The 15,052-nt window shown below is 40.0% G+C and overlaps 1 protein-coding gene across 1 annotated transcript in view; it reads left to right on the top strand.

Annotated features, from left to right (window-relative positions):
* Positions 1 to 14,105, top strand: part of LOC121929831 (nardilysin-like) — a 356,364-nt gene extending 342,259 nt beyond the window's left edge. The window contains 5 exon segments of the mRNA XM_042465761.1: positions 754 to 837; positions 7,823 to 7,913; positions 10,134 to 10,250; positions 12,599 to 12,688; positions 13,911 to 14,105. Coding sequence (XP_042321695.1) covers positions 754 to 837; positions 7,823 to 7,913; positions 10,134 to 10,250; positions 12,599 to 12,688; positions 13,911 to 14,105 — 577 coding nt within the window.
* Positions 14,106 to 15,052: the final 947 nt, after the last annotated feature.

Raw genomic sequence — 15,052 nt, 5'->3', positions numbered from 1 at the left:
AGTCTTGTGGTTACATATGGCTTTTAGACTAATTTCAAAAACCTTCTGCAAGCAATCTGTTGAGACCTCAAACAAAATCAACCTCTCCTTGCCCTTGGCACACTGCTGGGCAAGGAGGAAGAAGGGAAGAGAAAGAAAGAGGGAAGGCAGAGTTCAAATGAGGAAAATAGATGAGAAAGAGCATGGTAGGAACATCCATACTTCACACTGAAATGGAAGCTCCTGCATACAAGCTTGAAATTTCACCCATCTCTAGCATAGGGAAAACTAAGACAAAATAATGGTCCAAGCACAACCACTTTAGAAATTACAATAGGGAACAGCCATGAATGGGATAGAGCCTGGAATAAAGGAAAGCTTGCCAAAGTTGTTGCTATTTTTGTTGTTCTTTGGAAAACAGTTCCTGGATTCTGGGAATTCCACTCCAAAAAAGTAACTTTGCCAAACTCTGGAACAGAGACAGAAGCCAAGTAACAACCCATTCTCACCATGCCTATGGAATGAGCCATGGTTGTCTTTTCCCTTTTTGGCTGATGGATCAACACTAATGAAATTAATATACAGTACTGTAAAGTAGTAATTCTAATGCACACAGTCCAACAATCCACCAAGTATTACTTCCATACATTTTAAATGCACATTTGGGAGAGCAGGTTCTGATGGATAGCTGCAATATATTAGTTAGTAGTTGTTAATAGCCGGAATGAAATGACTCTTGTGTTTTGGAATGTTATTCTTCTCCTTTGGTATTAGCTACCATGTCTACCCTTCCATAAGAAATACATCTGGGATCCTGGGTTTCTCTGTTACCGTAACAACACAGGCAACCAAATATAAGTAAGTGTCCTATTAATTATTTTCAAACTAGCAGTTAAATTTAATGCAATTGTTTCCATCCTAGGTTTTTGTGAACTCTGAGAGTGTTCATAGTTAAGACCCTCATGCTTCTTGGGAAAGAAATCTATGACATATTTAAAATATATAATGTAATGAAGAAGAAGAATATTTCCCATAATTCTTTTTTATTGGTGCTTCTGTTGCTCACTTCCAAAGTGAGTGAGAAACCTATTCTCCTTAATGGGATATATTTTCATGCGTAAGCATTTCTATATGGATTGTGTAACCTATAAGAGACATATGTTCTACTTCTGTTTATGGCCCTGATCCAGGTAAAGGTATTGTGACAATTCTGGGATCCTGATTCATTCAGGTTTCACCTTCACCATGGTGAGGTGGAACAAAGGGACTGAACAGACAGGCCAAAATAAAACTCCTTCAGGCCACTTTGGAAGTTTGCTATTTAAATGAAGCATGCATCCTAAGAGGTTGGAAGCCATGCCAAAGCCACACTGCTGTACTAAGGACTGGAGCACAGCTGTGGCACAGCTTCGGGACTCTTAAGATGCATGTGTCATTTAAACAGCATAGCTCCAAAGTGGCCCAAAGCAGTTTTATTTTGGCCTGTCTGTTTAGGCCCAAAGTCACATTTGCAATAAGATGGTCGTTTCTTTATTACATGTCATTATTAAAAGTGGTGTTACAATAAAACCTAAATGCAAAGATAATTTATGATTTTTCATATAATCAAAGTTGCCCTTCATCACTGCTGCTAACAGATATCACCCCACAGTAATCCAGGCCTGAGCTGCATTACAGCCGAATTAATCTTTGGACCAGACCACCAACCTGACTTCTTTCTGAACTTTAAATATCTTTCCTCCCTTGTTACAGAAAGTGTTGACACTTTCACAGATCAAGGAATAGATCACCCCACTCTGCAAAGGAACAGTTTCCCAGGGATCCAAAAGCAGAACTCCCTTGTCATTGCAAGTGAGCTGGCTTTGCAGCACTTAGTGGCAACTGCTAGAGAAACTGTATTGTTAATATTATTGTTAGACGCTTCATTGATTAACTAGCAAATGCCCACTTATTAGATTATACCTTTCTTGAACATATGACATCCATGAATAATATGAATGTCAGAGCTCACTAACACTCCCTGCCATTCCTCTAGAAATCTAAATTATGACAGGTGGAAAATTCAATGACTGGAACAATTCATTACGGGAGGCTTTATTCCCACTGCTGAGGCTGTGACAGTGGCATCACTATGGTTGGTGTCACCTGCTGCAGTATTTCATGATGTTACCCTCTCCATTGACTTCCTCCCGTACCACACCATACAGAGTCCTCTGTAATGTTTTTTTGTACTAATGTACCTCGTACATTGTGGGAAATAAACCACTAGCAAAACTGAAATGATACCTTTAAATTACAATATCATAACCATGGCCTAAATATATTTGCATGTATATAGTTTCATGTGGCTAAAGTGAAAATTTGGTAAAATGTGATGATTTTTAAGAAAATTTAAAAAGAATAAACATTATTTTTTTCAAAAAAAATAATTTAATTTTTTTTAAAAACCTGGGGTCTCTCCTTCCTCCTCCCACTAAGCCTTGCCTCACTTGCTCAGTCTCTTCCGCAGAGCTCCAACATTTTAAAGGAAGACAGGTGAATGTCAAAGCCCATTTCTACCCAAAGGCAGGTGTTTGTAGAGCAGTGATTTCATGTCCCCTTCGAGTGTCATCTGGTGTGGCTTGCACCCATCAGTGTCCTTTCTAATAATGCTCCTTGGCTAGAGTGAGGAATTGCAACATGGTTCCTGCCTCTCGCTGTTTCAGCCACACTCACTGTTGAAAAGGGGAAACATCTTCCTACTGCACCCCTGTCACCAGCTGAACATACCTCCATCAATCAATGTTGCTGGTGTCTACTAAAGTGGACTGAAGGGGTTGGGCCAAGAGATGTTATCTAGTTAAGCATTCATAACTAACTAGGTGATGTAGGATACTGACAATATTTCTTTTAAAAGGAAAGAAAGAAAACATCTTTAATGTTTGTACATGGCTATGTTACAAGTGGCTCTCTGTATCCATAAGTTCTTTATCCATGTATTTAACCATCCATATTTCAAAAAGCAAACCTTGATTTTGCCATTTTATATAAGGGGCATCATTTTACTATGCCATTCTATTTAATGGGACTTGAGCATCCACAGATCCATAGGGGGTTCTGGAATCAAACTCCAGTGGTTACCAAGGGCACACTGTACAGCTTAAATTGACAAAGGACCCAGTGCTTTTCCTGCAACAAACCTAGGGATACAAAAGCCTGGATAATTCATAGTCTTGCATGATTTCCTGCTCCTGTTAATATTCCGTACCCTGCTAAAAATTCTCTATTAATTTTTAACCAAGCACCACTTTCAGTCCCAGAATTCAAAACACCTGTTTCTTCTAAATGCTGTCAGAATGATTCTTTGCCTTTAAAGCCTTAATTGAGCATTTGCTGTAATTAATCAATTATAACTGAACCGATGTCAGTGGTGTGGCTTTTTAATTGGGCTTCTTGCTTACAAAAACTGTTGGGAATGTAAAGAACCTGAACATCTTTATATTCCTTCAGTGCCTTTGAGGTAATTCCTCAACCAACAAATTAGTTCTTTATTGTTGGTTGAAGAGTAACTCTTATCTTAATTAGCCAGCTCTAAAATGTTACTTTAACTGAATAATGTGCATTCCAAATAAACATTACTATTATTTTTCATATACACTCTATAAGACCTATCAGTCTCAGGCTTCCAGGTCTAGCAACTTCTTGAAATACCAATGCTTTGCAGTCTGCTCAGGCAGATCTGATTTTTCACAGACTCTCTGATTCCTTGCTGGAATACCTGAGATAATACCTTTTCAAACTGTTATATGAAATTAAGAGTCAGTGTGGTGTAGTTTTAATGCCAGACTAGGACTCTGGAAAAAAAAAGGTTCAAATCCCAACTTGGCCATGAAAATCCACTGGGTGACCTTGGGCAAGTCACATTCTCTCAGCCTCAGAGGAAGGGGATGGCAAACGCACTCTGAACAAATTTTGCCCAAAAAGAAACACCCATATGATAGGTTCACCTTAGGGTCACCATGAATCAGAAATGACTTGAAGACATAAAACAACAAACAATATGAAACTATCTGTCCTATCAAAATGGCATGCATCCCAGCAGTTTGCCAGGTTTTGCACTTCTCTGTGTGAAATACTTCAAAGTATTTGTGATGCAGGTTTCAGCAGTTTCACTAGAAATACACTTTTTGAACTTTAAACAGCTTTGAGAAGATTATTTTGAGATGATATTTTTAATTAGTAGTTAATGTGCATATGGAATAGAAGATGAATTAATATAGAAATGGAATAGAATTCCAGGTTAAGCCAAGCAAAAAGTGACACACACTGGATATCAGGATAAACCATTTTATTTATTGCCAGTTGGCATTACTTTTGCATTTTCTAAATTCATTATGCCATTTCATTCTCATTCCTCTTTCATCCTCCATTTCCCCTTTAATTCTTCCCAAATTAAAGTATATTTTCTTTCAAAATACTATTCAGAATCCATATTTGCTATGTTTAACTGTTGAAAATTGTGCCGTCACATTTAGAGAAAGGCTAGCTCATTTCCAACTGATCAATTTGGGAGATGCAATCACATGATTTCATATAGGAATTCAAAAAGGCTGACTTCATCCCTAACCAGAAACAGACAGAGTCACCCATTCTTAACCAAAAGTTAAATTTACCCATCCCTAGAGACCAAGGTTCGGTTCTTGTTGGGTCATGAAACCCACTGGGTGACCTTGGGCATGGCAAACCTACTGTGAACAAACATTGCCAAGAAACCCCATGATAGGTTCACCTTTGGGTTGCCATAAGTCAGAAGTGCCTTGAAGGCACAGCAACAGCAACAACAACAATAAAAGATAAATTTGCCTAACTCTGCTTCATTGGAGGGCCTCCAGAATGGAAATTAAAACATGCTATAGCTCCCTGTAGCTGCTACCTGTCTTCTTTTGCTAGGCCACCTTCCCCATGGAATTAAGAATAAATTCAAATAAGTGGTAGTGACTGACTTCCAAGTCAATGGGTTAGTGAATCTGCATTGGGTTTTAGACTGAACTTTCAAAAATTGTTTCCTCAAAATAGGCTCAGACCCTTGAATAGTTCATTTAAAGTTCATACTAAAACCCAGAGTAAATTGATAGCCCCACTGACATGCAAGCCATCAGCCACAGATAACAGAAATGTTTGCATCTTCAGAGCAATGACTCGCATCCAAATAAAAATTGCTGCCATGTGGATACATTTGTGCATCAATTCTGGTGAACTTTCCATTTCAATGTGATGCTTTAAATCTAAATCTAAAGCCGCTCTGAGTCCCAGTCCTGGGAAAAGAGCGGGATACAAATAAATATAATAAATAAATATAATAATGTTTTACGAAATAAATAATAGTAATAATAAACCCCTTATTTTTACCCCTCCTCTCGGTCAAAGACAATAGATCAGGCTTACAATTAAAATGAGAACATACATATCCCATATCCCAAACATTCCCTCCCTCCCCTAAAACATCAGTTGAACAGGATTAAATGTTAAAAGCAAAACAATTAAAATAATCAGGGACGGGCAGATGGGGCACAGTACTCAGTGGGAAAGTGGATGTGGATGGTGGAGAAGGGGCTTTTTTGAGGGGGGGGGAAGCATCCACAGCATTTTGAAGGATAGAAAAGGGTTTTTAATTAGATTAGTAAAACTGAGCAGCATGGTTTGACTCATCTCCAGAATGAATGTTATTATTATTATTAACCTTTATTTATGAAGCACTGTAAATTTACACAGCGCTGTACATGCAATCTTTTTAGTTAGACGGTTCCCTGCCCTCGGGCTTACAATCTAAAAAGACATGACACAGAAGGAGAAGGGAGTGGTGGAGGGAAAGGGTAAGAGGTCCAGCAGTTCCTCTCTACCTCCAAGGCCTGGACCAAGGCAGATGGACTGAAGGGAGGGCTTGGCTTCAAAATGGAAGGTTAATCATTATCCAGGGAAAATACATATTCTCAAGTAGGATAATACATATACAATACATAGCAATACATGAAATGGATCGATAAACAGGCAACAAAAGAACATCAGATAGTAAGTGACAATTATGCGATGCCTGGGAAGGCTTCTCTGAACAGGGTGGTTTTCAACTCCGTTTTGAAGCTGGTTAAAGAAGTGATGTAAAGGATTATAGTTTATACCCCTGAGGGTCTCAAGCAGTGGCATTACAGAGCAGTTACCATCAGCAACAAGAACCAGAGTCTGCAACCATGATGTGAATTCAAGGTCCACTGAAAACAATAGGTTGGATCTAGAATTATACATACTTAGACTAAACTCATTGCATGGAGTAGCACAAGTTGCTCCTAAATCTAAAGTTTGTAATTTTTAAACTGTGCTTCTTAACCATAATTCATTGTAATTTTTAATACCAAGTTTTAGAGCTGTTTCAATTGTTTTAAGTGGCATCAACATATTGAGTAACAATTAACATTTCACATTATTTAACTTTTTGTTTTTGGAGGTAGCTATTTTTTTAACTGATTCCTTTCTTTAAAAGTAGTACACCACTCATGGTAACTAATCACTCACATAAATCTACAGTATTCACTAAAATGATTACTGGTAACAAACCATTTTTCTAAGCAAAGGTCTGTTACAGACTGCCAAAATAAAGCTGCTTCGGGTCTCTTTGGAGGTATGCTGTTTAAATGATGCCTGTATCCTAAGAATCCGAAAGCTGCACCAGAGCTGCACTCCAGTGCTTAGGAATGGAGTGTGGCTTTGGCGCGACCTCCAGACTCTTAGGACCCAAGCATCATTTAAATAGCATACCTCCAAAGAGACCTGAAGCAGCTTTATTTTGGCAGTCTGTAACAGGCCACAGTCAACATCAGCATGTTGACTTTATCATTAACATTTCCATGTTCTGACCCTGGCTTTCTTAAATCCTATTGATTTTACTGGCTCTTTTCTTATCTGAGTAAGGCCTCTTTCAAACAAGGTATCTGAGACTTAGTAGGATCTGTGGACAGCTGGGCTGGTCATATTTTTCTAGTCTGATTTCACCTCAATGAGAAGGTGACTGAGAAGCTCATCAATATCTCAGGCTGTGAGGTCCTCAGGGTGAAATAATAAGTAGCTCCATAAAGTGGAGATTCATGGGAGGGATGGCCTGAACAAGCCAAGTCTAAACATGTATGTGTGTCTATGTGCCTTTAAGGTGTGTGTCGACTTATGGTGACTGTGCATTTCATAGAGTTTTCTTAAGCGAGGAATAGTCAGAGGTAGTTTTGGCAAAACTAGTTCTTTCCTCTGAAATATAGCCTACAGCACCTGATATTCAGTGGTAGTTTCCAAGTACTAACCAAGGCTGACTCTTCTGAGCTTCCAAAATCAAACAGGATCTGATGCCTTTCGGGTCTTTAGGCCTCACAAGGCTAAATGGTATTGTCTAATAAAATATTTATACAATACAGTATTTTTACTGGCCCATCCTGAAAAGAAAGACAGCAATCAAAGATGAGACATTTGTCTTTTTTTACACTCCTAATACCTCTATATGAGCCATGATGTTATCTTAGTTGAAGTGTGTTAGACAAATGGCAAGTTCCAAAATATTTTAATAACTTCTTGTTTGCCTTCTGGTCATTTCTGGCTTACAGTAACCGTAAGGTGTAGTTATTTCAAGATTTTCTTGGCTGAATTTGTACAGTGGGGGTTTACCCTTGCCTTCCTCTGATACTGAAAGAACTGGGTTTCCATGGCCAAGTGGGGATTTGAACACTGGTCTCCCAGTGTCCTAGTCCAGCACTGAAACCATTACACCATGTTGGCTGTCCATTTTAGTATATCCTGATCATCTTATTTATGCTTTTAATTATTTTAGCACTGAACTAGTTGACAGAAAAATAGAAGAATTTCTGATGTACTTTGAAGGAAGACTCCGAAGCTTAACTGAAGAAGAATTTCTTGCTCAGGCAAGATTAATTACTTGTTTATATGAGGCACTAAGCTAAGCTGAGGCTAATGTAGGCTGCAGAATCTTTATCATGAATTCTTCAGAATCAGCTGCTTCCCAACCAAATGTGTACTTCCATGGCTCAAGCTGCATTGCTTAGGAGCACTGGACCTAATTCCAAGTCAGACCATTTGTTCCATATATCATCTGCTTTGACTGTCAGCACTTCTCTAAGGTGGGTTACAAACCGCCATATAGTACGCGACGAGCGCGTACTAGGGTTCCGCACCCTCTAACCCTAGTATGCGCTCCACGCGCACAAAATGGCGGCAGCTGTTCCACACGGCTGCCGCCATCTTGACGTAGTGGACGTGCTGCGTCCGCACATCGCGCCTCAGAAATGACGCCACGAGTCCACGACTAGCGCCTCGTGGCATCTCTTCCGGGGCCTGAGAAGGAGCGCGATTTCCACGCTCCTTCTCTGCAGCGTCTGGGAGCCGCGCGGTTTAAAGACTGCGGCTCCCGGGTGCTGCAAGCGGAGGCGGAGCCAGACCGCCGATTTTCGGCGGTCTGTAGCCCGCCTAAGAGTCCTTTCCAGCCCAACTTGGGGTGCATTCCCACTGTGACTTAATGTGAATCGCTGATCAGGTTATATGACCGTCATTCCCATTTGAAACTGTTTCTGATGCTACTTTGATCGATTTCTGTTGTGATAAAGTGAGGCAAACGCAAAAGACTGGTTTTTCCTAGTGGTTCTATTGAAAAGAATCAATTATGAAGCGTGTTCAACAAGTGGCATGACATATCTAAATCAAATCATTCTGGAGGGGAAGGACTAATGGCAAAGGGGTTTACCATCCCTCCTCAATTTTTAATAGATCCACCATCCCCCCCCCAGTGCTGCCTTTGTGCTTCTGGTGTGACCTATGGGTGCATGATTTCTTTTTTTTTTTTTAAAAATAAAATTGATAGAAGATTCAATTCATTGGTTTTGCAACTACTTGCAATTACCCAAGCAATCTGACAGCAGCTCATAGTGAGGCAAGTAGTTGCAAACCCACTCAATCGAATATTGTATTAATTTATTTTAGATAGATAGATAGATAGATAGATAGATAGATAGATAGATAGATAGTTCCCAAGCCGGGCTTCCCAGGCTGCCACTTATGTCACTGATAACGCACAGAGCAAACTAGTGGGGACCACAATCATGCAAAAAAGAAGTGATTACAAGGGGATAATGAAAAGATCCACTTTCATATCGGGAACAACAGACCTTTTGGAATCGATTTACCAACACGGAGCGAAGGGAAATCGGAAACCGGTTTAAATATAAGTGTGAATGAGCCCTTGGACTTGATACCAACTGCATGTAAGCAGCTATGATGCCTCTCCCAAAGAGTAGGGAATCCATTCTTTTCTGCCTGACTGAAATTCTAATTTTGTGATTAGTTTGATCTTAGCAGTTGGGAAGCTTCATGTGAGACCAGCTGGATCTTTATTCCAGTGGCATTGTTAGCCAAGCACCAGTAGTTCAAATCCATGCTAGGTGTTTCCCCCCACTTCCAACAATACACATATCTTTCCCCATATAAAAAATGGGTAATATAGGCTTCTAGCAAGCATAACATTCATGTACGAAAACAATTTATATGCAGAGTTCACTTGATTTTTTCCAGTTGTTAAAGCAGCAGCTTATGATAGAGTCCTATAGCTCTCTGGCTGAGAATTCTAAATAGCCTCCCTGGATTGCCAGTGGTACCATGAGTTGTACAACTGCTATGTACAAGGGGACAAGCCAATGCTACTTCTGGTTGTGCAGCCAATTGCACAGACTGAAACTGTTGGAATAACCCTGGGTACATCACCATTAGAGTCTCAGGATTCTGTTTTTGTTTTGTTTTTCCTTCATAAAATAAATTCTGCAGGTTTGGCGACTGGGTTACGTAACACTAGCAACATACTATTTTTTTTCAATGTATGTTTTAAAGCACTATCCCCTAAAAAAATTATTTTTTCTATGAGAAACAGTAATGAAAAGCAGGTGGGGTTTTAGTTTCTTTTTAACTTTTGTATATTTATATTATTTTATACTGGATGTAGATGTTTTAATTGTTTTGAATTTTACTGAGATTTTAAATGTTTTATCTATGAGCCGCCTTGGGTCCCTCTAGGAAGAAAGGTGGCATGTAAATGAAATAAATAAATAAATAAAATAAATAAACTACATGTTTTACAGGTTTCAGCTCTAATCAAACTTAAGCAAACTGATGACGCCCATCTTGGTGAAGAGGTGGAGAGGAACTGGAATGAAGTGATTACCCAACAATATTTGTTTGACAGACTGGCCCGAGAGGTAAAAGTACAAGTTTTATTCACTTAATAATCTTTGTTGCATCTGATTCACAGTAAATACATACAGACATTTCTTATTGTTATATTTTACGCATTATTTTACTTTGGCTCTGGCCCACAAACCATCTAAAATGGAAAGTAGAAACTTAAGCACTTTGGTCTGCTGCCAACATGAGATTGAAGTAACTAGATTTAAGTGTTCCTCTATAGGTAATTTTTTACATACCGAAGACACACTAAAAGGAAAAGATCTAAAATCTAAGTTCCTGAATCATGTTCTCTCAGAAAAATAAACACTCAGCACTTCACAAGTGAAAATTAACCACTTGCTTTCCCCATGAACATTTATCTCAATATAAGTTATGGATGAGGCAGCTGAAGCTGAAATCTTCAGAATCCCAAACTGTAGTTGTTCGAAGAAAATTCCTTAAATGTGATCCCAACCATCAGATTTCCTCTTACATGGAATTTGTAGGAATAAACACCTCAGATATGTCTTCTTTCTTCTCCCCAGATTGGGGATATTGTTCTGGTGCATACTACATTCCTCCTCCCACTTCTTTTCTTTCTTTCCCCCTTTTTTTGTTAAATATCAGCAACTGACATTTGTGAGAGGAGTGTGTCAAACTGGTCTGTAAATGTATTTTGAGAATATTACACAATATGGCAAGTGTACAAGCTTACAGGAATTGCTGAACTGGATGAGTTACAAAACAGAATCCCTATAAAGAGAAGAATTACAGGAACATTTCTTTATAGCAAGTCAAGGGATTTTGACCTACTAGATTTTTCTAGATTTTAATTCCTGTAACCCAGATTTAGCATGATTGGGATTATGGGATACTATGGGATATGAAGTCCAACATATCTGAAAAACCAAAAATCACCCCTCTTCCCAGTATATAGCACACCCCTATCATACATTGAGAATTGTATACACATCTAGATGAAGCGTCTTACTTGAAAGCATTCCCACATAACTGTGCACAGGATTAAAATATAAGGTAGGTCAAGAGATATTTTACCATATTACACAGGGGTGTGCAACACAATCTTGGTCCCCATCAACTGTTGCCACTGGTACCACCACCACTCCTCCTCTTTCTCCTCCTCCTCTTAAGGCAGCTCTAACTGCACATAGGGAAATCTCTCCAGGAAATGAATGGGAAAATATCAGTTAGGCCAAGGCCCAGAAGAGCCCACCAGCCCTTCTCTCACTGACTGAGATGAGAACCTGCAGTCACACCAGAGCCAAATGGAGTAGAGCTAGGTTGTCCAACCAGGACCTGGTCAAAAAGAACCCTTGTCCCCAAGAAGCCAGGTACAAATGAACGCGAGGGGGATTGGTGAGCAGCATGGGAGACCAGGGCAGCTGCTCACTACTAATGGTCACCAGTACCAAACCTATGCTTAGTGGGCCCTGAGCCAAGGGCAGCTTACTGGGCCCAAGAGTGGTACCCAGAGATCCAACACCACCCATGGACCAAGAAGTTACACAGGTGTACTGTAGGCAAGCTTGGATTCAGCAGGAACTCAAGGAGGGTCTCGACTGGGAGCTAAGAGCCCTAACTCTAAGAATAATAAAGATTGAGCCCCAAAGAGGATAATCCCTCTGTTTTGTGGGAAAAGCTCAATAAAGGAGGGGTTGGGGGGGGGTTCGGGCTATATGGCCATGTTCTAGAAGAGTTTCTTCCTGATGTTTCACCAGCATCTGTGGCTGGCATCTTCAGAGAACTCAATAAAGGAGTAAGCAACCACATGAGAATGGGACAGATTTATGCTGCAGAGCATCCCTGGGTAGGGGATGATCCTGTTGACAGCCATTAAGTCTCACTGTAGAGGTCTTGTGATGCCTGCCATCTTGCTGAATCCAGCAGAGATTGACCTATCAATATCACTATACTGACATCAGTACATGTTTTCACAAGTCATATCATCTAGTCAGCATACACTTACAATCATAAAATTGTAGACTTAGAAGAGATCACAAGGGTCATACAGTCCAGCCCACTGCCATGCAGGAATATATAATCAAAGCACCTCTGGGATTGTATTTCACTGTGGGCAGAAATTCCCCCAGTGGTAGCCCATTCCGTGTGTGTGTGTGTGTGTGTGTGTGTGTGTGCTGAAAATTTATTAGGATTCTCCCCCCCCCTCCAAAAAAAATGAATATTATTTTCATGCTCAATATTGGTTGTTCAAAAGCTGACATTTTTGACATTACTTTTTTTGTCTCTTATGCATTGAAGAACAAGAACATGAAAGATCAATTAGTCTGTACCTCAATCCTTACATTGTTAGCCATGAAATATTCTAAGAAACTCTTTTTTTTGTGTATGTGGTTTATAGATTGTAGCACTGAAGAGCCTTACTAGAACACATTTACTGAACTGGTTCTTAATGGCCAGGAGGAAGCACAGAAGAATCTTAAGCACCCATGTGAGTAAATCCAAAATTAACATTCTCTCTTGGAATTTCTTATATTATGTACATAGGTTTGTTAAGAGAAATTAATTACATCCACATTTTATATGAAGTTACCTGATTTGTCTCACCCAAGGGTTTGTAGCCCTCAGTCACAAAATAAAGTGCACAAATGATGACACAGATACACACCAACTTTGAATAAACAGGCCACAACTTTACTGATGGCAGCTGAGGAACATTGGTTTGGCATGAGGCATGCATCTCAAAAACAGGTGACCCATATGTTGGTTGTAGAACCACCACCTTGCTGGCTCAATTGTCAGAAAGAACATGGAATCACAGAACCAGGATCCCATATAATGCCCAAGTTGTAAGAAATTTTAAGAAAATGGTGTTGAATGTACAACCCCAACCAATTCAGAAATAATGACCATGAATATTCAAACTTCATCAGAGAAGGAGAGGGAGGAAAAGCGGTTGCAAATGAGGGAATCTGCTTTGAGACAGCAGTTTCACACTGAATAGACTTCTTCCATCATGTCAGCCTGCAAGTCTTGTCCTTGACAGCTAGGTGATTCTAGTTCTGATTGGTTGGATGTCCATGCCATTTCACAAGAGCCCATGAAATTGCAAGGGCTCCTGGGAAGAAGAAGAAAAAACCTGGTGCCCATACCATTACTGCCTCTGCCATACTTATTCCTCTTGATGCTCAGGCTTTAGGTAAGTCTAGATACCCATGCATGTCAAACTCCCTGCTTTCCAAATGTTTTGATATTATTTGCAGCTCATAAAATACACATAAATAGCTCAATTAAAGAATGGTGTACACACAGATATGTACTTTAGGGGAAAGTAGATGCACAATAATGTATTATATTTGGAGAAAGCTGCTTTGAAAACATGTTTTATGCTGTGAAGCTGCTTGCTTTTTTTTGAGTGTGATTCAGATGCATTTGTCTCTACACTGATCCCATCTTAGCGGTCTCTCCTATATTTATTCTATTTGGACATCATTCTAATAATAACCTAATAGCTATAGACCAGTTTATGATGTTGAAAAAATGCATTTGGTTCATTCTCCTCAAATATCAGCTGTTGATAGGAACTTAGACAGAAACGTCATAATTAAAATGATGGAGGGTTTGTGTTTGAAGGAAATCACACTTTGTTTAAATTTTTAGAATACAGATATTTGCCGACTTCTTGGATAATGGCTTGCCCTTTGGATTTTCAGGTGGTTGGCTATGGTAAACAGGAAGGAGATACACAAGTTCCACATGCTGCCATTTCTCAGGAATCTTTATTTGGAAAAACACCTGAACTAACATTTTTACCCTCTTCTCTTCAGTTGAATCTTCCTTCTGTCATGGATATCCGAGCTTTTACCTCAACTCTTAACCTTCTTCCATACCACAAGATATTGAAATAAACTTTCAACAGCTTTACTCTCAAATTTGTTTACATGTCATGTCTGCATGATATTGTTCTCATTGACCTGGTACATACAGGCCCTTTGCGACGCCCTCGTCATGTGCTAGGGTTGCCTGGGGGTGGAGCGCCCACACACCCTGCAACCCTAGCACGTGATGAGAGGTGGTGCCTTGAATGCATGGGCGCCACCATTGTTATGAAAGCACTGCATGGCGTCCGCACAGCGCCTTATGGTGCTTACGTAACCAGTGCACCAGTGGCGCATTCATTACTCTGCCACCGCAGCTTTAGAAGAAGCCTACCTGGAAGAAGACAAGCCCTCCCTTCATCCACCATATTGAGGGAGAGAGAGGCAGGCTAGCTCCAACAAGTCGAGGGAAAGCACATTTCCTGGACTTTTCCCCTTCCCTACTGCCATTCCCTTCTCCTTTTGTGTCTTGTCTTTTTTAGGTTGTAAGCCTGAGGTCAGGGAAATGTCTAATTTACAAATTGTAAGCCGCTCTGATAGCCTTGGCTGAAGAGCGGGGTATAAATATTATTATTATTATTATTATTATTATTATTATCAGAACCCGCTTTTCACAGGTTCTTTTTCCGCCTGCGGGAAGCTGCACAGTTTGGCAGCTGTGGCTTCCGTCCAGTGGAAAAACAGGCACCGGGAGTCCGCCCTTTTTTAGAGGTCCGTCTCGCGCCATAGTGTCTTTTCATTTGCTCCCTACCATGACAGTCCAGTCATCTGTATGCAGACAATTCTGGGTGGGGACTGAGAAAAAAGCCACAGGAGCATCATGAGGGAAATAAATATGAAGGGAATAGACTGAGAATATCAGTATTCACTCAGTTTCGGGTACCACCACTATTTAACAAAAGACAATGGTAGCAGGGATGTTGTTGTTGTTGTTGTTGTCGTCATCATCGTCATCATCATCATCATCATCATCATCA

Source organism: Sceloporus undulatus, chromosome 4, assembly GCF_019175285.1.
Source record: "Sceloporus undulatus isolate JIND9_A2432 ecotype Alabama chromosome 4, SceUnd_v1.1, whole genome shotgun sequence".
NCBI lineage: Eukaryota > Metazoa > Chordata > Lepidosauria > Squamata > Phrynosomatidae > Sceloporus > Sceloporus undulatus.
This window is presented reverse-complemented; position numbering and strand designations above follow the sequence as displayed.